This window comes from Meles meles, chromosome 8 (assembly GCF_922984935.1).
Source record: "Meles meles chromosome 8, mMelMel3.1 paternal haplotype, whole genome shotgun sequence".
Classification (NCBI taxonomy): Eukaryota; Metazoa; Chordata; class Mammalia; order Carnivora; family Mustelidae; genus Meles; species Meles meles.
Genome location: NC_060073.1, coordinates 63,375,171 through 63,400,227, shown reverse-complemented (window position 1 = coordinate 63,400,227; position 25,057 = coordinate 63,375,171). Strand labels below are relative to the sequence as shown.

General features: G+C 41.4%; 1 protein-coding gene across 3 annotated transcripts in view; it reads right to left on the bottom strand.

Moving 5' to 3' along the window:
* The window catches only part of GVQW3 (GVQW motif containing 3), a 31,524-nt gene extending 6,566 nt beyond the window's left edge, over positions 1-24,958 (bottom strand). The window contains exons 1-2 of one of the 3 annotated variants that reach the window (XM_046016130.1): positions 23,399-24,958; positions 21,491-21,828 (exon numbers count right to left, since the gene is read on the bottom strand). In XM_046016130.1, coding sequence (XP_045872086.1) covers positions 23,810-24,442 — 633 coding nt within the window. In that variant the 5' untranslated portion in view covers positions 24,443-24,958 and the 3' untranslated portion in view covers positions 21,491-21,828; positions 23,399-23,809. Of the gene's footprint in view, positions 1-21,490; positions 21,829-23,398 lie in introns of those variants that run through there. The other 2 variants (XM_046016131.1, XM_046016132.1) reach the window with 2 other exon arrangements.
* Positions 24,959-25,057: the final 99 nt, after the last annotated feature.

Below are 25,057 nucleotides of genomic sequence, written 5' to 3'. Positions count from 1 at the left end.
TTCCTTCCTTCCTGCCTGCCTGCCTGCCAGTCCTGGGCCTGTTTTTCTCAGACCTATTCCCTAGCCATCTCCTGCTCTTTCTGTTCTGTGACACAGCGAGGTAGATCCACTTAGCCTGTGAATCCAGGCTCCAGAACATCTGGTTTCCAGCTGTTTGGCCAAAGAGAGGTACTACCCAGAGACTGGAAGTAGGTTTATGAGGGTGTTTCTTCTCTTCTCCATCTGCCTCAGGTAGCATCTCTGGCTCCTCATCATCCATGGCTCCTGCTACCACAAATAGGCCTGCTGGCATTCAAATTTCTTATCACCTGGCTCCTGGGTCCTGATGACCCTACTCCCCACCCTGCCCCTTTGCCTCATGGGCGGCAGTGGATTCCCGCTCTTGCTAATTTCTGGATGCCTCTCTGTCTCCTATCCCCTCACCTGTGTAACCAATCTCTTTAAGGCCACTCTACTCTACATACTTGAAGTACCTTCTTTCTCCTCAGACCTGAAGCGATCTCCATCAATCCACCACAGCTTTGCAGTGCACCCACTAAGGGCCTCAGTGCCAGAAGCACAGGTAAAGAGGGGCTCCCAGGGTAGGCAGCTAAGTGAAAAGTCTCACAGTATCCCAGCCTGTGCTGAGACATCCCCCAAACCCAGTAGAACTTACAGGTAAGTCCTGCCATGACCTGGGCTTCCTCCTGCCTCCAGAATCAAGCCAAAAACAATGTGGAGGAGCCTTGTAAGTCCCCTTCACTGTCTACTGCATAAGCACACTTGGGGATGCTTCTGGATGGTGTGGGAGATGTTTTGCCTCCTCCCAGCCAAATGCTCCTACCAGCAGCTTTCAGGTTTAAGACAGCCCAGCTTCCACAGCTTGCTTTCGACTTCCTCCTCTTCTCTCTCAAACAGCCTTACCTAGGAAGCAGGAGGAATCTTATCCAGAGTATTTGCTTCCGCAAAATGCCATGGGAGAATTGCCCATAAAGGCTAACAATGGAGAGATGCCAGAGGTACCAAGCTACCTTTGAGATGCCTAGGTATCTTACATGGGATTAGTGGGCAGACAAGAAAAAAAGAACAAAACCTATTTCCCCACTTAAAATTTTAAGGCTTTGGCAATTTAGACAAGCGTTCTGAGCCTCACTTTTCTTATCTACACAATGGAAACAATAAATGTCTTCCTCACAGAATTATTATTTCTGATCTGGCAACTTCCAGAAACATGACCAACTCTGCTAATGGAGATAGGTTTCCCATTCCACCCCCTGCTACAGACACATAGAGATGCTGGGTGAACTATAACAGAAATGTTTTATTTTTACCACCAAATTTGAAAAATGTAGAGAAATCCCCAGATGTTAGAAACGAAAAGGCAAAGCCAGAACAGGGTACAGGTGACGTGCTTTAGCAGCACACAGGGATTTCACACTTAACTCTAGATCCTGAGATCTGCAGGCTAGGGTTCCTCCGCACACCAAGAAGAAGGAGATGGGGCTTCAGTCCCAGTCAGGCGAGGAAGCTGGAACGGAGCCCCCCGCCTAAAGCCCTGACATTGGAGGCTCTGCCCCCATCCATGCAAAGGAAACTGGAAAAACGGTGCCCCAGCATTAGTGAAGTTTCAGGAAGCTTGATGTCTGAAGAAGTCTTAGGTGGGGAAAAATGACGCTCACGAGAACTAAAAACCCTAACCTCTGCCAAATGCATATGGAGGTCTAAATTTACTTTGCCTGTATACACAGGCACCAACTGAGATAAATTAACATAAAAATTAGGTTAGGGCTGAAGTAAGACGTATTAAAATTCTTAGGTCAGAGCTGACGGTGTATTCAAGATAGCCCCTTAGGGATGCTTAACAATCCAGGGCTTGAGGATCCACTAGGAAAAACAACTCCCACCGAAGGTGCTCACAAAATTTAACAAACCACCTGTGGAAAGAAATGACCAAAACGGAGCACCAACGCACACAACTAACTAGATGGAAAAAGGATAAAGACAGAAACCATTTGAAAGAGACTGTGAATTTGGATGATTCAAATAGAGAGAAGGATTAAAGGCATAATAAAAAACCAGAATAGGGGGCGCCTGGGTGGCTCAGTGGGTTAAAGCCTCTGCCTTGGGCTCAGGTCATGATCCCAGGATCCTGGGATCAAGCCCCACATCGGGCTCTCTGCTCCGCAGGGAGCCTGCTTCCTCCTCTCTCTCTGCCTGCCTCTCTGCCTAGTTCTGATCTCTGTCTGTCAAATAAATAAAATATATATATATATATATATATATATATATATATATATATATAAAACCAGAATAGTATGAGAGAAAAGAGTTGGGAGATTTGAAAAAAGATCCACACAGAACTTCAAGAAACGAAAAACAGCCCCTGAAATTAAAAACTCAAAGGATGAGTTCAATTACGTATTAGATCTAACTGAAGAGGGAATTAGAAGACAGATTTGAGGAACTCACCCAAAGTAGAGTAAAGACAGAAAGAGGCAGAAGAGCTGAATGAGAGTTTAAGAGATATGAAGGATTAAAAAGAGGTAGTCAAGCATATGCCTGATAGGAGTTCCAGAAAGATTTAATAGAGGGAACAGTAGAAAATCATTATTAAAATTACTATAGCTATAGTATAGTACTATAGCTATTAGTAAGGGTTCTCTAGAGAAACAGAACATATGTGTGTGTGTTTGTAGATATGTATATGTGTATATGAGCACACACACATACACATACAAAGAAATTCATTATAAGGAATTGGCTTACACAACTATGGCAGCTGACAAGGCCCAAGATTTGTAGTCGGCAAGCTGGAGACCCATGAGACCCATGGTATAGTTCCAGGACTAAGAACCCAAGAACCAGGAGAGCCAGTGGTTTAAGTTCCCGTCTGAAAGCCAGCAGGCTCGAGACCCAAGAGAAGCTGATATTACAGTCTGAGTCTGGAGGCCAGAAAGGGCCAATATCTCAACACAACAGCTCGGCAGGAAGAATTCTTTCTTACCTGTTGGGGGGGGGGGGTGGCAGGGTGGCAGCATTTTTGTTCTAGGCAGACCTGATCAGATGAGGGCCTCCCACTGGGGGAGTGGGGGGGCATTCCGCTATGTGTCCTCCCCAAACACTCTCAGAGACACACACAGAATAAGGTAGCACCAAATATCTGGGTGCCCCCCTAGCCCATTCATATCCCAGTGAAACTGGGAAACCACAAGGAAAAGAAAATAAAAGCTCTCAGTGGAAAGGGACAGATTACCAAAAGGGGTGTTAACTGCAATGACGGCAGCCTTCTCATCAGCAACAATGGAAACCAAAAGACAGGAGGATAATATTTTCAAAGTGTGGAAAGAGAATAAATCTTGACACAGAATTCTATACACGGTGAAATTCCTAAGTGAGAGCCAGATTTTCCGACATTTTCAGACAAGCAAAGTCAATGAGTTTACCTCACACAAACTCTTACTGAAAAGAGCGCTGGTGGATATACTTTGGTAAGAAAATTCAGTCCAGAAAGAAGTTACAAGGAATGTGATACAAGTGAGGTCGGGGCCACAGCCAGCTCCCATTAGCCCAGAGAGCCGTCTGCTAAAATTTTAGCAGTTTTGAGAATTGGCTGTTAAACATGGTCATTATTCAGCATTAGATTGTATAAACTTACAATTAAATGAGTTATTTTTAAAAAGGTTAAAAAATTCTCACAATGCATCACTTCCTAATTATTTGGCTACAGTGTTGCTATTATCTACATTCTTGAGGTAATTTCTATCTCCCATACCTATACAGTAGAAGGAATATAGAATGGTGTGTTACTGTACATTTCTTTCCCATCTCCATAATTCAGAGATGGCATGATGGCAATTTGAGTATTTACACCCCAGAGATCAACAAATGCTACAAACCAGAGCTCCCCTTACCCCTTACCACGTAAGAGCTGGTTGTTAAATATCAGCACGCCACTGAAAACAAGAAATAAGTTTCCACTCCTAGGTATATATCCAAGAGAACTGAAAATATATATCCACAAAAATACTTGTACACAAAAGTTCATAGCAGCATTATACATAATAGCTAAAGGGTGGAAACAATTCAAATGTCCATCAACTAATGACTAGTAAATAAAATATGGTTTATCCATACAATGGAATAGTATTCAGGAATAAAAAAGAATGAAGTACCAATACGTGCCCAAACATGGATGAACCTTGTGGACATATTAAAAAACTATGGAATTGTACACTTAAAGGGGGTGAATTTCATTGTGTATGTGAATTATATATCTATTTTTAGGATTTATTTATTTTTAAAAAACTAGGTTTTTAAAAAAAGATTTATTTGAGAGAGAGAGAGAGAGAAAGCATGAGCGGGAGAGAGGGAGAAGAAGAGAAGACTACCCGCTGAGCAGGAAGCCCAACATGGGCTCAATCCCAGGATCCCGGGATCATGACCCAAGCCAAAGGCAGATGCCTAACTGACCAAGCCACCCTGGCACCCTAAGATTTATTTATTTATTTTAGAGAGAGCGCGTGGAGGGTCGGGGTAGGGACAGGGAGAAAGAAACTCAGGTAGGCTCTGTACAGAGCACGGAGCTGGACGTGGAGCTTGATCTCATGGTCCTGAGGTCAGACTCAAGTTGAAACCAAGAGTCAGATGCTGAGCAGACTATACCACCCAGGTACCCCATGAAATATATCTCAATAAAGAAAAGGCACCGAAGAAAGGTAGGCAAAGAAATTAATATGCAGGCCTGTAAATCCAAATAAATGTTGGCTATTAAATCATCTAATGGGGGGGTGTTAAAAGTAAGTTAGAAGCAAAAAACTAAAACCCAAATCACTTGGAAGATAGAAGCGGGTAGAGATTAGAACTGAAGAATTCTAAGGATCCTAATACCTTCACAATGAGCTAGAGACGGTAATTAACACTGTTAACTCAAGTATGCACATTAATAATGTAAGAACATCCACTGAAGGAACGGAATTAGAATGTATAACTTGCAAATCACTCATGAGAATAAAAAGGGAGTAAAGAAAACAACTAAACGAAAGACAGGACAAAAGAATAAAGCAAACACATGGTAGGCAGACACCTAACCAAGTCACCCAGATGCCCTACAGGCATATACTTAGGGACAAAAGGGATAGTTCATCAGGAAGATATGACCCAGAACCTCTCTGTACCAACTGGAAACACGCCTCCAAATATATAAGATTATGAGGAGAAATGGACAAACCCATATACTGAGAATTAACCCATCTCCCTCAGCAGCTGATGGAGTAAGCTGATGAAATATTTGTAAGGCTATAGAAGGTTTGAAGAACACAACAATCAAGCTTTTTCATCTTTCCCAACACACACTCCTGGCCTCGAAAGTTCCTTCTCACAATTGCTACACACTGAGTCAATTGCCAAAATTTGTGGATTCTCACAGTACAGTGGGTTGGTTCTGTGCCAACCCCCTTTCATCCTTAGCTAGTTCTTGGCTCAGGCTTTAGTTGCCTCTTCCCTGAACCACTGTAATTGTCTTCTAATTGAACCCCCACCCCCATATTTATAGAGAATCACCCAAATGACTTGTGGTTCTATAGTTTCATTTTGATGCTATACGTTTTATTTTTGGAATAAGCCAGACTAAAGGTATTGCGATATTTCAGTCACAGTGGAAGCCCTTTTACTATACTGAGCTCTAGTGTGAAGTTATTGGCTATTTGGAGGAATGGTAAAGACAAAATCCTAGAAACTTCCTCTGGCTGGTATATTATTCCAGGCACATACTGTATTCTCTTTATGAGGAATCTTGTGGGGAGGCGATTCTGAAATCTGTATTTTTCCTGTCCAGCCAATTTGTTTATATTTTATGGGTACTGAATCATGTAACTGATATTTCCACTTTGCTAGGGTCACTAGGAAACTCATAGATTTGCTGGCTGCTTTTAACAAGTATATAAATAACTAATATTTATTGAATACAAATTTTGAACCAAGCACTGTCCCAAATGCTTTATGTGTTTTAAGCTATTTAACCCCCATCTCAGGCCAATGAAATATGACCATTATGGTCCCCATTTTAAGATGAGGAAATTGAGGCCCAGAAAGGTTATATAGTTGGCCCAGGATATACAGGTAGTAAGATGGGGAGCCAGAATTCATACCCAGGCAGTCTGGTTCCAGAGTCTATACTCTTAACCACAATATGACATTGCCTTTTAAAATCTTATGATATGCCTGCCTTTGTGCTAATCATAGCCCCTGGCTCCATTAATTTCCTATGCATATACATGCATATACTGTGGCTTCTGGCTAAGATGATGTAGTAATAGGGACTATACTTATCTCCCTATACAAAGCAGCTACAAATCTGGACAAAACATATAAAACAGTGATTTTTAAGTCACTGGATATCAAGCAAGTAAAAACAGTGATCCCTGGAAAACAGAAAACAAGTGAGGTGAACCTTATGATTGTCCCTTACCTCCTAGAGAGGGTTTCCAGGGCATAGGGCTGAGAGAGTAAACCCAGGTGGAACCCAGCAGTTTCTTGAATTGAAGAGATGGAGCTATGAGTCTGGGGAGGTCACGGTGGCAAGAGTTCACAGGGAAGACTGCCAAAGAGAAGAAATATGCACCAAAAGAAAGCTCTGGCTATCTGCTGAGGTTACCCCTTAAGTCTTCAACATGCATGTGAGGAAAATGCCTGAGACCAGAAAGAACCATCCAAAGGAAACAGAAGGAACAACTCACAAAGAACACACAGGCCCAGTTCCTGTTCCCAGCATTCAGAGTGGCAGGCATATTTCACATGGCATCAGATGGGCTTTGCCACAATAGTGGGGCAGCCCTAGACTAATGTTGCCCCGATCCCATCTCACAACGTTTAAAAGTAATAGCCAAAAGCTACTTCCGAAAATTCAAAATCCCTCAACTGAAACTGACCAAGACAGATAGAATGGATAGATTAAAAACATTAAAACAGTCACAACTGTATTCTATGTGATCAAGGAGCGAGAGAAAACACTCAGCTTGTTAGAGATACAGAAGATACCGAAGAGGTCCAAGTCACAGTAGCCACAAACATGCTCAGTGCCCATCTCTTCGTTTCCGAATACCATTCTCCAATAAAAGGAACCAGAGTTCTTTAGAGAAATGTTTGATTGTGGATCTAGAAGAGGGCAAATACAAGATGATTCTGGAGCACGCTGAAGTACTAGAAAGTAAGGAAGTGTTCAAAAGCAAAAGAATGGGAACATGTCAAAGAGATACAGAAGCCAACCCGAAAAAGCATCCAATGGCCCAAACTGAAACAATCTGAGCAACAAAATAAATAACATAGCATTGAATTATAATGCAAAATATCAAATAAATATACATGAGTCCAAAATGATATAAATACTAACCGAATCAATAAAGTGGGAAGAAAGATAATTATTCTATACAGAATTCCAAATAACAGATGCAGATATTCTCCCTTTGCAGGAGGTAGAACATAATCATTCCCCTTCCTTTGGGTGTGGGCTGAACTGGGTGACTTGCTTCCAAAGAACAGAAAGGAAAGGAAAAAATAGTGTCTTTACAGTAGGAAAATCTATCAAAACCACCTTAATCAAGTGACTAAAGTGAAGGTCACCAATGATGTCATGTGACTATCATGTGCTCTCTAATTTGATGTAATAAAAAGAACACTTTAGCTGCTATTCTTTCTCAAAACCTATAACCCCAGCTAATCATAAGAAAAACATTAGACAAACCCAAATTAAAGGATATGCTATAACATACATGACCAGTGCTCTTTAAAACATTCAATGTCATGAAAAACAAGATAAGACCGAGAAACTGTCATGGGTCTGAAAAGACTAACTAGATATAACAAGTAAATGAGAGCTGATATCTTATTGATTACTGGGATAGAAAAAAATCATTATTGGAAAAGCTGATGAAATCTGTATCAAGTGTGGGGTTTCATTAATAGTCATGCACAAAGTTGGTATCTTAGTTTTGGGGTAAGTGCATCACAGTAACATAACAACATTGGGAGAAACTAAAACTGGATGAGAGGCAATTGGAAATGCCCTGTACCATCTTTGCAAATTTTCTGTAAGTCTAAAATTATTCCAAAATAAAAAATATATTTTTTAAAAAACAGGTCAAATTTCTTGAGATTGAAATCACTGTATTTGAGATGAAGAATCCACAAAATGAGATTAAAATAGAGTAGACATTTCAGAAGAAGGCATTAGTAAATTTGGGGACACGGCAATAGAAACTGAAAGAAAGGGAGGAAAAAAAAGAAAAAAACTGAACAAGTATCAGTGGGTTATCAGACAATTCAAGCCGTCTACTATACATGTAATTGGTGCCCCTAAAGGAAGGAGGGGCAGAGAAAATATTTGAAGAAATAACATCCATAAATTTCCTGAATTTGGTGAAAAGTTCTGGCCCACAAATCTAAGAAGCTCCATGAGCCCCAAGCACAAGAAACACAAGAAATACTATACCAGGGTATATAAAATCAAATCACTAAACTCAGTAATACAGAAGAGGTCTTAATACAGAATACAGTAATACAGAAGAGCAGCAAAAGAGAAACAGTACATATAGAGAACAAAGATAAGAATTACAGCAGATATCTTCTCCCATTCCGTGGGTTGCCTCTTTGTTTTGTTGACTGTTTCCTTTGCTGTGCAGAAGCTTTTGATCTTGATGAAGTCCCAAAAGTTCATTTTTGCTTTTGTTTCCTTGGCCTTTGGAGACTTGTCTTGAAAGAAGTTGCTGTGGCTGATATCGAAGAGGTTACTGCCTATGTTCTCCTCTAGGATTCTGATAGATTCCTGTCTCACGTTGAGGTCTTTTATCCATTTCGAGTTTATCTTTGTGAACGGTGTAAGAGAATGGTCGAGTTTCATTCTTCTACATATCGCTGTCCAGTTTTCCCAGCACCATTTATTGAAGAGACTGTCTTTTTTCCATTGAATATTTTTTCCTGTTTTGTCGAAGATTATTTGACCATAGAGTTGAGGGTCCATATCTGGGCTCTCCACTCTGTTCCACTGGTCTATGTGTCTGTTTTTATGCCAGTACCACGCTGTCTTGGTGATCACAGCTTTGTAGTAAAGCTTGAAATCGGGTAACGTGATGCCGCCAGTTTTGTTTTTCAACATTTCCTTAGCAATTCGGGGTCTCTTCTGACTCCATACAAATTTTAGGATTATTTGCTCCAGCTCTTTGAAAAATATCGGTGGAATTTTGATCGGAATGGCATTAAAAGTATAGATTGCTCTAGGCAGTATAGACATTTTAACAATGTTTATTCTTCCAATCCAAGAGCATGGAACAGTCTTCCATCTTTTTGTGTCTTCTTCAATTTCTTTCATGAGTGTTCTGTAGTTCCTCGAGTACAGGTCCTTTACTTCTTTGGTTAGGTTTATGCCCAGGTATCTTATGGTTCTTGGTGCTATAGTAAATGGAATCGATTCTCTAATTTCCCTTTCTGTATTTTCATTGTTAGTGTATAAGAAAGCCACTGATTTCTGTACATTCTCTTTTGCTGCTGTTCTGTATTACTGTATTCTGTATTAAGGCCTCTTCTGTATTACTGAGTTTAGTGATTTGATTTTATATACCCTGGTATAGTATTTCTTGTGTTTCTTGTGCTTGGGGCTCATGGAGCTTCTTAGATTTGTGGGCCAGAACTTTTCACCAAATTCAGGAAATTTATGGATGTTATTTCTTCAAATATTTTCTCTGCCCCTCCTTCCTTTAGGGGCACCAATTACATGTATAGTAGACGGCTTGAATTGTCTGATAACCCACTGATACTTGTTCAGTTTTTTTCTTTTTTTTCCTCCCTTTCTTTCAGTTTCTATTGCCGTGTCCCCAAATTTACTAATGCCTTCTTCTGAAATGTCTACTCTATTTTAATCTCATTTTGTGGATTCTTCATCTCAAATACAGTGATTTCAATCTCAAGAAATTTGACCTGTTTTTTAAAAAATATATTTTTTATTTTGGAATAATTTTAGACTTACAGAAAATTTGCAAAGATGGTACAGGGCATTTCCAATTGCCTCTCATCCAGTTTTAGTTTCTCCCAATGTTGTTATGTTACTGTGATGCACTTACCCCAAAACTAAGATACCAACTTTGTGCATGACTATTAATGAAACCCCACACTTGATACAGATTTCATCAGCTTTTCCAATAATGATTTTTTTCTATCCCAGTAATCAATAAGATATCAGCTCTCATTTACTTGTTATATCTAGTTAGTCTTTTCAGACCCATGACAGTTTCTCGGTCTTATCTTGTTTTTCATGACATTGAATGTTTTAAAGAGCACTGGTCATGTATGTTATAGCATATCCTTTAATTTGGGTTTGTCTAATGTTTTTCTTATGATTAGCTGGGGTTATAGGTTTTGAGAAAGAATAGCAGCTAAAGTGTTCTTTTTATTACATCAAATTAGAGAGCACATGATAGTCACATGACATCATTGGTGACCTTCACTTTAGTCACTTGATTAAGGTGGTTTTGATAGATTTTCCTACTGTAAAGACACTATTTTTTCCTTTCCTTTCTGTTCTTTGGAAGCAAGTCACCCAGTTCAGCCCACACCCAAAGGAAGGGGAATGATTATGTTCTACCTCCTGCAAAGGGAGAATATCTGCATCTGTTATTTGGAATTCTGTATAGAATAATTATCTTTCTTCCCACTTTATTGATTCGGTTAGTATTTATATCATTTTGGACTCATGTATATTTATTTGATATTTTGCATTATAATTCAATGCTATGTTATTTATTTTGTTGCTCAGATTGTTTCAGTTTGGGCCATTGGATGCTTTTTCGGGTTGGCTTCTGTATCTCTTTGACATGTTCCCATTCTTTTGCTTTTGAACACTTCCTTACTTTCTAGTACTTCAGCGTGCTCCAGAATCATCTTGTATTTGCCCTCTTCTAGATCCAGACAAAAAGGTTGATATCCAGGATCTACAAAGAACTTCTCAAACTCAACACACACAAAACAGATAATCATATCAAAAAATGGGCAGAAGATATGAATAGACACTTCTCCAACGAAGACATACAAATGGCTATCAGACACATGAAAAAATGTTCATCATCACTAGCCATCAGGGAGATTCAAATTAAAACAACATTGAGATACCACCTAACACCAGTTAGAATGGCCAAAATTAGCAAGACAGGAAACAACGTGTGCTGGAGAGGATGTGGAGAAAGGGGAACCCTCTTACACTGTTGGTGGGAATGCAAGTTAGTGCAACCACTTTGGAGAACAGTGTGGAGATTCCTGAAGAAATTAAAAATAGAGCTTCCCTATGACCCTGCAATTGCACTGCTGGGTATTTACCCCAAAGATACAGATGTAGTGAAAAGAAGGGCCATTTGTACCCCAATGTTTATTGCAGCAATGGCTACGGTCGCCAAACTGTGGAAAGATCCAAGATGCCCTTCAACGGATGAATGGATAAGGAAGATGTGGTCCATATACACAATGGAGTATTATGCCTCCATCAGAAAGGACGAATACCCAACTTTTGTAGCAACATGGACAGGACTGGAAGAAATTATGCTGAGCGAAATAAGTCAAGCAGAGAGAGTCAAGTATCATATGGTCTCACTTATTTGTGGAGCATAACAAATAACATGGAGGACATGGGGAGATGGAGAGGAGAGGGAGTTGAGGGAAACTGGAAGGGGAGATGAACCACGAGAGACTGTGGACTCTGAAAAACAACCAGAGGGTTATGAAGGGGCGGCGGGAGGGGGTGGGGTGTGGTGGGAGGTTGAGGAACCAGGTCGTGGGTAATAGGGAGGGCACGTACTGCATGGAGCACTGGGTGTGATGCCAGAACAATGAACACTGTTATGCTGTAAATAAGCAAATAAAAATAAATTAATTAATTTAAAAAAATACAAAAAAAAAAAAAAAAAAAGAATTACAGCAGAAATCATGCAAGCCAGAAGACACAGGAGCAAAGTCTTCAAGGCACAGAAAAAAACTGTCAACTTATAATGTGAAAATATCTTTCAATAACACATGTGACGATGGGAAAAGAAGAATCTTTTCAATAAATTGTGCAGGAGTAACTGGAGATCAACATGCAAAAGAATGAAGTTGGACATTTACTTTATGCCTTATACAAAAACAAACTCAAAATGGATCAAAGACCTAAATATAATAGCTAAAACTATAAAATCCTTGGGAGAAAGCATAGGGACAGATCTTCATGACTTTGGATTCGGCAATGGTTTCTTAGCACAAAACAAGCAAAAATATATATATAAATAAACTGGACTTCCTCAAAATTAAAAACTCTTTTGTACCAAAACTCTTCCTCAAAATTAAAACTCTTTTGTACCAAAGAACACTATTAAGAAAGGGAAAAGACAATCCATAGAATGGCAGAAGATATTTGCAAATCATATATCAGATAAAGGTTTAGTATCCAGAATATATAAAGAACTCTTTCAACTCAACAACAAAAAGACAACCCAAATAAAAAGTGGGCAAAGGGCTTGTGTAAAAGACATTTCTCCAAAGAGACACACATGGCCAGAGAACTCACCAAAACATGCTTAACATCATTAATTATTAGGGAAATGCAAATCAAAACCACAATGAGATTCTACTTCACATTCACTAGGATGGATGGATATATATATATATATATGGAAAATAATAATTGTCATATATATATACATATATATACATAAAATTGTTGATGAAAATGTGGGGAAATTGGAACCCTCAGTTCATACACTGCTGCTGCGAATGTAAAATGGGCAATTGCTATAGAAAACAGTCTGGTGGTTCCTTCATAAGTTAAACATAAGCTTACCATATAACCAAGCATTTCCATTCTCAGGTATGTACCCAGGAGAATTAAAAATAGCTGTTCAAACAAAAATCTGTACATACACACATTCATAGAAGTACTATTCATAATAGTCAAAAGGTAGAAATGCAAATGTGTATCAGTGGATGAATGGATAAAGAAAGTGTGGTCTATCAATGCAACAATATTATTCAGCCATAAAAAGTTACGTATGAAGTACTGATACATGCTACAACATGGATGAGTCTTGAAAACATGTTAAATGAAAGAAGCCAGACACAAAAGGCCACATATAGCATGATTACATTTATATAAAAATTTCAAAAAAATAAAAATTCAGACTAAGCAAATCCATAGAGACAGGAAGTGGATTAGTGGTTGGTTGCCAGGGCCTTGGGGTAGGGGGTGATGGGGAGTGTCTGCTTAATGGATACAAGATTTCCTTTTGGAGTAGTAAAAATGTTCTGGAACTAGACAGTGGTAGTGATTGTACAACACTGTGAATATACTGTCACGGAAATGTGCACTTTAAAATGGTTAAAATGGTGAATTTTGTTATGTGAACTTTCCCACAATAAAAAAACCAATTACCATAAAAGTCTATTCTTTCATTCATCCATCAAACATTTATCCAGACAAGCTCTATTCTGGATGCAGGGAATACAGAGAACAATCACATATGGTCTTGGCTTTTGAGGAGTTCATAGGCTGGTAAGGGAGGAAAAACATTCTGCAAACAATTAAGTTCAATTAAGTGTTAATGTTTCTTTGACATTAACAGTGTGTATATACATTCAGGATGGCTGCTTTGCCATTGCAGAGAACAGCAATGGCAAGGTTAAGGCTCGAGTGCTGAGTAGGAGTTTGCCAGGTGGATGGCAGCAGCAAGGAATTCCAGGCAGGGGGTGTGACCTGTGGAAGTTCAAAAAGCTGGGGTCCAAAAGACACCGGTTTTCAGTAAACACTGAACCATACAGCACATGTGCAGCAGTGTGAAGGATGGGCTTCAGGACAGTGAGGTGACAGGTGGGTAACCACCTCAATCTGGTCTCAGAGGGTGAGAATTAAGAAATGTAAGGATAATGACGTGGACCCCACTGGACATGAGGGTCCAAGAAAGTGTAATGCCATGATTAGGCCACTTGGTGGGTGGTGGACACTGCATGTCCCTAAGGTGGGTCTGCAGGACATTCTCTTCTCAGGGCACATCCAACCAGAATTTACTCCCCTCCTCCCCATCTTATGTATTCTATTTTTTTTTTTTAATATATTTTTTTTTATTTATTTGACAGAGAGAAATCACAACTAGGCAGAGAGGCAGGCAGAGAGAGAGGAGGAAGCAGGCTCCCTGCAGAGCAGAGAGCCCGATGTGGGGCTCGATCCCAGGACTCTGGGATCATGACCTGAGCTGAAGGCAGAGGCTTTAACCCACTGAGCCACCCAGGCGCCCCTTATGTATTCTATTTTTAACGATTTTTTTTTTCATTTGAAACCTACTTCCCTTTTCCTTGGGCTTCCTCTGTTTTCCTGTTTAAAATATGTGTTACTATGGAGATGTCATGGCACAGTATAGTGGCATTTACAAGTGAAGTGTAAAGAATTTTCAGAACATCTAGAAATATAAGTCTATGGTTTAGGAATATAAACCCTAATGATGTGGTAGCATTCACGCCTATAGGCACTGTGTCATAAATATAAACACACCCAGAAATTTGAGACAGCATAGAGGAGATAGTTAAGAACTTTATTAGGATTTATGTGCCCAGATTTTAAAAATATAAATGAGAAATATTAAAAACATAAAACCTAACGCACTACTTGGGAAGGACATCTGGAAAAAATGAATGACAGAATGCCAACATTTACTTATGAATACGCACCTCTGGAACCACCAGAGGGCCTGGACACACCAAAGAAACTTGGAAAAAACTTTGTCCCCCTAGGGGCACCTGGGTGGCTCAGTGGGTTAAACCTTTGCCTTCTGCTCAGGTCATGATCTCAGGGTCCTGGGATCAAGGCCGGAATGGGACTCTCTGCTCAGCAGGAAGCCTGCTTCTACCCCACCCCCTGCCTGTCTCTCTGCCTGCTTGTGATCTCTCTCTCTGTCTCTGTCAAATAAAATCTTTAAAAAAAAAATACATTCCCAAAAAAATTGCACATAAATCAACTGTTGGTAAGTCATATTTATCAAATGGGATGTTGACTGCTATTTCAAAGATATCTTAACAATGTATATGTTAGTAAAGGCAATTATTACCAGTGGAGTAATGGAAAAAAATTCACTGGGCTGAGTGAAATTCAAGGTCCTTCATTATTATCCTGGCTCAGCCACCAGCTAGATGTGTGATTCAAGAAAAGTCACTCAACCTCCCTGTGCCAATTTCCTCATCTAAGCAGAGCTGTAATTCTGAATTTTCACTTATTAGGTTCTTAAAGCAAGGTTCGGGGGGACTGGCCCATAGCCCAACATCTAGTTTCTTCTAAGAGGTACAACTTCACACTGAATCCTGGCGATGGTATAGCCAGCAGGCCAGTTAATCATTGTTCTATGTTTTTCCTCTTTAAACTCAACTTTCTCGTTCCCACAATCACCCTATGTGTGATCTTTCTAACTTTCTGTCCTGGATTCTTTATAAAAGCTTGTTCCTTACAGCTGTCCTCTGGGAAAGATGGACAATCTAAGGTGGGAGCTCATTTTCAGTGGTCCCTCCACCTATGGCCTTTTCCCCATGCCACAAGGGTGGGCACAGCCTAAGGGCAAGGGCCCAACCCTCTTTGCCTCAGGCAGGCCCAGACCTGAAGAATTCACTAAATGAATGCTCACTACGTTCCTGGAGGAAGACGAGGCAGAGAAATGGGTCTGGTGAAATACCTGAACTCTAGGGGTGAACTTTTGGCTGCTGTTATCCAACATTCCTGAACCTTCCAAAATTTCCACAATGGGGCAGAAATATAAACATACCACAAGCATTAAGCCCTCCTTTTCCTGGCTTTCTGTCAATGTCCTGGCCTCCCACAAATAACACAAACTTTTCCCAGTTCACCAGCATTGGGAACAGGACATGGGGAACACATCTTTAACAGAAACAGCCATGACAGCCTCTGCATCTGTTCTGTTTAAACAGCAATGACACCATGCCATTTGTCTTTGTGGACCCAACACCTGCCATCCTAGTCCCAGGCCAAGACCCCTGCCAACTGGCTTCAGAAAAGGCCATCTATCAACAGTGTTTAGGCACCACCTTGATTGATCTGCTATACAGGAAGGTACAAAACATAACTGTAAGAATTATTTGTCTTAAGCAAAAACAGGTTTAGGCTTTATTAACTGGCAAGAGCTAGAAGGGTCAAGCTTTGCCGATTATTGCCATTTTGTGGAGTAATTCAAGAGCCATTAAGAAGACTAAAGAACCAAAGGAAATCGCTATCGAGTCCTTTACCGTGTGCCAAGTCTTGTGCTGGGGGCCACCTGCGTTAAAGTAAGCCTCGTATCTAATAATCACTATCTAACATGCTATATTCTTGCTCTTGCCTGTCTCCCCCACTTACAAGTATGCTCAGGAGGAGGAACGTTTTCTTGTCTCGTTTATTGCTGTATCTTCCGTGTTTAGAACAATGTCAGATACACGTAAGCAGTCGATAAATATGTGTTGAACCAACAAAATGAACAAATCTACAAGATGAGTTATTATTCTTTTACAGAGGAGTACATTGGAGTGCTCCGAGGGTGCAAAATGAAAGGCACATGGATAGTTAAGGAGCCAGTACCCACTCTTGCTCTTCTGTTCTTTCTACTGACCAAGAGACTTATACTTTGATCTTGAAGAACTATCTCAGCTTGACAAATCTATGCATGCCCCCAAAATATGTACATACACTCATTTGAAAGTCTGAAATTTTACCAGAGAGGTATATTTGGCATTTTAATGATAAACATTTTGCTAAAGCAACAATGAAGGACAGATTTCCCCAAGATAATGACCATTTCACCTATGGATAGGCATTATCTATATCGTTTCTCACTTTAAAATCCCGGGACATGTTTACTTTTCAGACACAAACGAAAAGCACAGCAATTCCGGATTCCATTGAAATCACATTTGCAAACTTTAGTTTTGTAAGTTATAATAGTAAGGTGACTAATGATATGCTTCGGAATTCTCAGGGTGGGATACCAAATATTCCCATGTACATCCATGCTGTGTGAGCGTCCAGGTATGGGAGGAGGTAGGCCTGGCCCATCAAAAGCCATTCCTAGTCTAACAAAATTACGTGGAAGGCGCGAGGATTCTTCAGAGAATCAGCTGTAATAAAATCCATCTTGAGAATACCCACTTTGTATGAAAGAATGCAAGAGTGAGGTTACTTTGCTTGGGAGAGTATTTCCATATCCTTTCCCATTGTCAGAACATACTTGATCCATACGTGCTCTTTTATTTATCTAGGATTACATAACAGGAGCTTGCCACTCATGGTAACTTCCCATATCACTTCGGCCTTTTTTTTTGGTAGGGATTCTGGTCCCTCACCTTCTCCTCTGTGGCAGGCCCTTTTCCCTTCTTACTACCAATACAGTATCACACAACCTCCACGTCCACCCAGGCCGTTAACTGTTCGAGGACCAAATTAGTGGTTTGGCTTGTCTCCATTGCCACCTTTTGGTGCTACTGTTTTATTCTGATGGTAGAGGCGGTAAGTAATATTTTGTAGAAATTTTTAGAAAGAGAAGAAACAGAGAAATTAAGAAAACACTTATAACCGAGCCACCCAGAGTTAGCACACCCATTCCAGTCATTAAAAAAAAAAAAAAAAAACATTTTCAGATTTATATATACTATTTTGTGTATCAGTCTTTTGGCTTAACGTTACAAGCATTTTGCCATGCTGTCTTAACTGTTCATAAACATTAATCATAATGACCGCATAATAGTCTATTGTACAGTCATACGGTAATTTATTTAATCAATTTTCTACTGTTGGACTTCTGGATTGTTAAGTATAAATTCTGCCCACATTCTAGACTATTTCTTTAGGACAGAGTCCCAGAAGTGGAATTAGAGGATCAGAAGATATAAACATTTTTAAAGTTCCTGATAGATACTGCCAAATTGCTTTTTAGAAAGCTGTTGCCAATTTACACTTCTAACATTGCCAGCATGTTTCTCTACCAATCCAGATCTGTCCAAAGGATAATAAAATTTAAGTAGAACACACAGTTTTCAAGCTATTCATGCAGCTGGAGAGCCTTCATGACCGCAGCACAGAGGCCTATGGCAAAGGTCAGACCTATTGCTGGGTACGCAATTAACAATAAGTTCGTGTGGGCACATGGGGCATGGAAGAGAAGCTGTACCGAAGTGGAGAGTAAAGGAATTAGATGTCAGACTGTCGGATCTAAGGCCTGGGTTTGTTTCATCCATTGCTGCACCCCGCACACAGGACAGTGCCTGGCACACACAGTCACACAACAGAAATGTGTTGAATTAACACAGAACTCTTCTTTCAGACACATTTTCCCCCCCAGCAGCTGTAGGAGTTAGTCACTCCTGGATTCAAGGGAAACTTGACTGGTTGGATTATAAATACCCTTGTCAACATCTGTCCCATCCTGAGATTCCACTTCAATTTTAGAAAATCGGCTTAACTGAAGGTGATGCCACAAGGCTCTCTTTAGGGGAAAAACAAGTAAACACATCTGAAAGGTACACCCTGGGCACCAGCACGCAGAGAAGTGTATGATTCAGTGAGAGTTGTCACCTCCACAGTAGTCACTTCCACAGGTGAGAACGTAAACTCGTTCAAGTGCTGCCCATGACTGTGGTGATTTTGGACCCACCTTCAGTTCATTCGGTTACCACACTGGTTGCAACTCTGAACTATCTGCAGTATTGCCCAAACTGTTTGAGATATTATAAGGGCATAATCTAAGTAGTAGTTTGTGTCATACCATTTTTAGTCAATATGGTTGAGATAAACTAGTTCATTCAGTTCTGGTTCACTCTCCTGGCACCGTAAAGATTCCCTTCAATATTCCACAATTTTTAATATAATAAACTGTCAGATACTGCTGGATCAATATGGCATTAACAACATTATTGATGGAAAAGGATCAATCTTCTGTCATTTTGTATATATACTTTATATACATTGGACCAGGTAGGCAAACTACGGTCCATGGGCCAAATCTGGTCCACCATCTGTTTTTCTCTGGTATGTAAGCTAAGAAGTCTAAGAATGGCTTTTTACATTTTTTAAAAACAGTTGAACAAAATCAAAATAGTATTTTGTAACATGTGAAAATTATATAAAGTTCAAATTTCAGTATCCATAAATAAAGGTTTATTAGGACACAGCCACGTTTATCTGTTTCTGTATTAGCCAGGTCTACTTTTGCAACAATAAAATGCTGAGCAGTTATTAAACAGACTGTATGGCCCACAAATCCTAAGGCATTTCCTTTATGGAGAAAATTTGTTGACCCTTTCACTAGACCCAAGGGTCCTTAGAGGTACTGAAGTTTCCCACTACAAATTTTTTATTTCTAGATATTAATACTGGGAGAAGGGTGATGAAACTGGGACAGTATTTGCAAGGATCTGATAAGGCAGAAACTAGAGAAGATAAATACATGCAGATTGCTTAGGATACTGTGTAGAGGCCAGTAAAATCTGAGAGGTCTGATCCAAACAAGAAGCAGTTGGAGAATACAGGGTTGCATATACAGTTCCAGTAGCAAAGGAACATCTTGCTAATTGAGCTACATAGGACCCTGATGAGACCCAATCCCAAGAAGCCTAGTGAGCCTTGCTGACAAGGTGTTCTGCAAATAGCAGCTTGGGTGAGCAGTATATGAGATGCGGAGACAGACAGTTCCCCTACAGTAGCCTCCTCCTTTACTAGATGTCCTCAAGTCAGTTGGTACCCAAATTGATCCAGGCATCTCCATGGGCAAATCTGAACTCTAGGAAATGGATCTGAAAGGAAGACTCTGAAAAGCAGGTCCAGGTACACATTCTTCTCAAACAATAACATTTCAGCGAGGATTCAGAGCAGGGGCAGAATTCAGAGACTGCAGAGCTTCCCATGTTTTTTTGAAATCAAAGATTGGTGAATATTCTCTGTTTTTGCTCATTAACAGTGGGGCAAGTGGAAGTAAGGTAGGGAGGGGTGATGGGTGGAGGAAGAATTAGATAAAATCACTGATGGGATGATCTGCCCTGGAAGGTGTCTACTCTCCTGGACTTCCAGCTGTGGAATATAACATTCCATACGGATTCTGAACCAGAATGGGATGAGGAGAGAGATCAGTCTGAAAGCCAAAGAGATTTCATTAACTGACTGTGTGCTGAGCTTGAGAATTATAGTCAAGGTTTGCAGATGGCCAGCTCTCCTTCTGATGTCCTAGAGAGAGCCAGGCTTCATCTTCTCCATTTAAGGGAGCTTACGCTGAGAGAATGAGATTTGGATGTTGTATTTGTGAAAAAGATTCACGACTCCTGAATACCAGAGATAACCAAACTGCCTCCTTAAGAAACTTGTAACACTAAATGGGGACGGAGGTGGAGGCCCAGAAAAGAGAAGTCACATGTCCTACATCACACAGGTAGCCACTGAACCAAGACAGCTTCTTCAGGTTTCCATTTCCTTCACTATAAGAAACTTGTAACACTGATTGCCCCTGGAGAGTGGAACCACTGGTGGCTAAGGGTGGGAGGGAGCTGCTTCCTCTTCCCCGTCTGTCTCTTAGATAAAACAAAAACAAGAACACATCCCTTCATGTCGTCCCACCCTGCTTCTTGAAAGCAACTTAGGGACAATTTCCCTACTCAAGACTATAGGGCTGAAGTGGGGAGTTGGAAAAGTGGTAAAAAATTAGAGAGTTGTAAGTTGAACAGAAAATCCCGACCAAAGGGAGGGAGGTGTGATCCTGAACCAGAAAACAAAGCACCAGTATAACAGAGGAGAAAGAGCAAACTGACAGAGAATAAACAGAGGTGTGTTAAGAAAAGCCAAGGACAAGAGCCTGGGGGATGATGATAAGTGGATTCTTGAGACTCGGGAAACCTGTGGGGCAGGTGGAAGTCCAAGATGTAGTTCAGGGTAAATTTTGTGTCAGTGATAAAACAGATTTGGTGGGGGGGCACCTGGGTGGCTCAGTGGGTTAAGCCTCTGCCTTCAGCTCAGGTCATGATCCCAAGAGTCCTGGGATGGAGCCCTGCATCAGGCTCTCTGCTCAGCAGGGAGCCTGCTTCCCTTTCTCTCTCTGCCTCCTTGTGATGTCTGCCAAATAAATAAATAAAATCTTAAAAAAAAAACCCAGATTTGGTGGGTGGGTGGGCATATGAGGGGTACTATCGTACAAGAATTCTCCTGTTTGGGGATAATCACAGGAGCTCATGCTCTGGCCTGGGGCTTAGTGATTCTGGGCAGCCATGTATGGATAGTTTGCTGTGGGATGAGTGTTCAGGCAGAAATTTTACTTCCCCAAATCTGAGCCATCTTAGGGTCTATTATAATTTTTTTTTTTTTTTAAGATTTTATTTATGTTTTTGGAGAGAGAGAGAAAGCAAGAGAGTGAGTCTGAGATGGGGCGAGGGGCAGGAGAGGGACAAGCAGACTCTCCACTGAGCACGGAGACAGATGTGGGGCTTGATCCCAGAACCCTGAGATCACGACCTGAGGGGAAAGCAGAGACTTAACCAACTGAGCCACCCAGGCACCCTGGGTTTATTATCATTTCACTGGATATTTCCTGGGAAGCCTTGCAAATGGGTAATTGGTTTAGGGAGAGCCATAGTTCAACCTGACTAGTACTCAGCACATGATCTAAAGTAAACAATTAAGTCCTTCTCATTATAGATACTAGTAACATTTCGAACTCACATTCTTGATTACCTGCTTCTGGTTGCTGTGTCCAAACCCTGTCTGGGCCAGCAATGCTTCTGGTACCCTATGCTCCAGCATGGTCTTGGTCCAGCATCTTTGGAAGGCTCACTCCAGCCCTGTTCACAGAACAGGAATAAGTCCAGAAATAAGTTCTCTCAGGTTGGAGATAAGGCCTTGAGATACTGTTGTGGGATCCTGGCCCTGGCCAAGGAGCATACAATTTTCCAACAATTACCACTGAGCCTACCAAGGATTAATGTGAGGTTCAGCCACCAAGTTGCAATAGCCAGCTATGGGGGCTTTGTTCCAGAAGTGCAGGGTCCCTGGTGGCAAGTGCTTGTGGGGAACCAGGGCCTCACCTGATGTGGAAGATGTAATGGTCCTGAAACGGAATGCCTACAAATGGCTAAGCATGTAGAAATCTATAAGCTGTTGTTTGGTTTAAGAGTTCTTTTGCACAAGACCTTTTATTTGTGGGATAAGGTCTAGCTTTCAGGGCGCTTCAAAACTGACAGGTATTAGTAGGGAACTTGTCATTTTTTTGGGAGACAGAGACAGTGAAAGAACAGAACTAAACATAACTGTGTTGAATAAATAAGTGTTGGGCTTCTATCAACCAATATGGTTTAGTAACTTACTAGTTAAATAATAGGGACTGTTACCCATAAAAATTCTTGGGTAAAACACAGACATTGGCTAATCGTGTGAAATGTTCTAACTATCCCTCCACTGCACCTTCGTCAGGTATTTCTGAGATGTTTCCAGTCTATTGGAAGCCACTTGGGAAAAGTTCCATTCCATAAATTCTTGCAGAGAGGCAGAAAGAGATTAAAAAAAAAAAAAAAAAACAAAAAAACCCCTAAACTTGCAGAACTTTTTGTGGGGGGGGGGGGTGGTTGATGGGAAAACTAGATAATCAAGTAAGTGAGTTATTTATAAACCTATCCACAGATTCAGGGGAAGCAATTTATAAACCTATGGCATAGTTAGGGCAGAGGAGAGGAAGTAAATTATCCGAAATTATTCATCTTGTACAATAAATACCATTATCTTCCCCCAGACTTTGCTATTTCAGCCAACAGTGCCATCACTTTCATACCAATACAGGTTCGAAGAGTCAGGCAATTCTACCTGCTTTGGGAAGCTTTCCCTAATTGCCTAGCCTCCTGTCTCACCCTTCTTTATGGATCCAGCAGAAATCATCTCATCTGGATGTCCACCCAGCCAGCCCTTGATGATTTTGTTTTATACCTTCACAGTGTCAATGCCCAGCAGCGTTCTAAAAACTGCATGTGCTCAAAAGCCACCTGACAGTGGTAGGCATTAGTTACTAAGAACAGGCCGCTGTGTGGAAATCAGCACATAGGCAGCAGACTCCCTTAAGTTAAGGTCTAGAGTATCACCTCGTCTTCTCCTCACACACTGCTGCCTGGGACTAAGTCCACTGGTTTCTATTTTCTAGGACCAAATCCTCCTCTTCCAGCAGAGGGGATACACAAATGAGTGGGGGTCCAGGGCACAGGACTCATGAAACGAATCCAGTTTTTCTGTAAGAGACAGGTGTGTGAAAGGTGAGTATAGATGGCCAACCCCTGAGTACTGAGGGGTTCCCACTGACTTATTTGGGCTGGATATGCCCTTAGCAATGCTCACTAGGTCAGCATGCCACTACCTTCTGTACCATACCTCAGGTCCTGCCTGTGAAGCAGGCTGGAACTGTAGGCCTTCTTTTGAGGTCCTCCCATAATATGCCTTCATAGGCACAGAATGACTCCAGGAGGTCCTGTTCCCACCTTTCAGTGGTATGATCCCCTGAGGCAGAATGTTGAGAAACAGGAACACAACAGCCACAAGCTAAGGCCTGGGCAGTGAGGAGATCCAAATTTTAACAAGCAAAATCAAGAAACAAGCAAGTACCAGAGGTCAACAGGCAAAGTTCCTCAAAACCAGAAGACGGCCCAGTAGTCCACAAGGGTAACTAGGAGGGTGGTAACATGTGGGAAAGAGTGATAAAGACTGAAAATGGATGAGGAGCAAATGAAGGTGTCTAACTGTGAGGCAGCTTTCTAGCTCAGGCTCAGCTACCTCACGTTCCTTTTACCACGGGATGAACCAGTCCTGAGTTGCCCTGGTGGGAAGGCTTGTTGATGATGAAGCCTGCAGAAGCTGGTTGGCAGGGTAGTGGTTTGGGGGATGGGATACAGGCAGAGGTATCTTCCCACCAGCTTCACACTCGAGATGAGTCCGTGTTTCAGAACTTGTTATCTTTTTCCTTACACACAAGCTATTTTTCCTCATTTCCTTTGAAAGATCAGACTGAAAGTCAAATCTCTGAGGTTTGGGTTCATCCTTCAAAATACCTGATACAACTTTTGCAGATATTTTCCTCATATTTAAGTTCTCTTTCAAAATGAGTCTAACGGTTTCTTTATCTAAATTTAACTCTTCGGCCATCATCCTCACGGTCAACCGCCTGTTTGAACAAACCAAGTTCTTGACCTTCTGGATATTTTCATCCGTCCGGTGGGTGACTGGACGACCACTTCGGGCGTCATCTCGGACATCTTCCCGCCCTTCTTTAAACCTTTTGTGCCAGTCGAAAACTCGGGCCCTTGACATGACTTCATCTCCATAAGCTTCTTTTAAAAGGTGGTGGGTTTCACTTGCGGACTTGTTCAATTTCACGCAGAATTTGATACTAATCCTTTGTTCTAGATAGCGGTCACTCATTCTGGCACTTAAACAGCACACGAAAGTGAAAAGACCACAGCTGTAAGTGGAAGAGAGCGGAACCAACCTTTATAGGGCTGCAAGTGGAATCATGTCGCTCGTAACGATCCTCCAGAAGCCTCACCAGGGAAGAGCAACTGCTTCTCTCAGTTTTCGTCCCCCAGCTTCCGATTGAGGCTGGGGAAGCCCGTCCTGAAAAGCTAACACGGCTTAAGAGTAGCTGCAAAACTGGGGAAAATGGAATCTCCTACACGTCTCCGTTCAACTTGTGCACGCAGCTCTGCGGAAAGGGGGCAAATCGGTCAGCAAAGTCTTTCGATTCCGCGGCCCTTCAGAGTCTATGGCGACTTCTGCAATAGAGGCCTAAGTGGTGACAACGTAAGCAAGGAAGGAGAGATATAACGTGCAAGCTCGCCGCCCCAGGTCTGCGGAAACCCCCGCACGCCAAACCTACCCACCGTGCCGGGGGCTCGCCAGCTCTAGAGTCCCGGGAGACATGCCCGCATGCGCAAAGCCATCTCCTGGGGGTAGGTTGTGCGCACGCGCACTGCGGCAGCCCGCGCCAGGCCTCGCCTCCACCTCGCCACACCCGGGCCGGCGCGCTTCTTTGCGCGT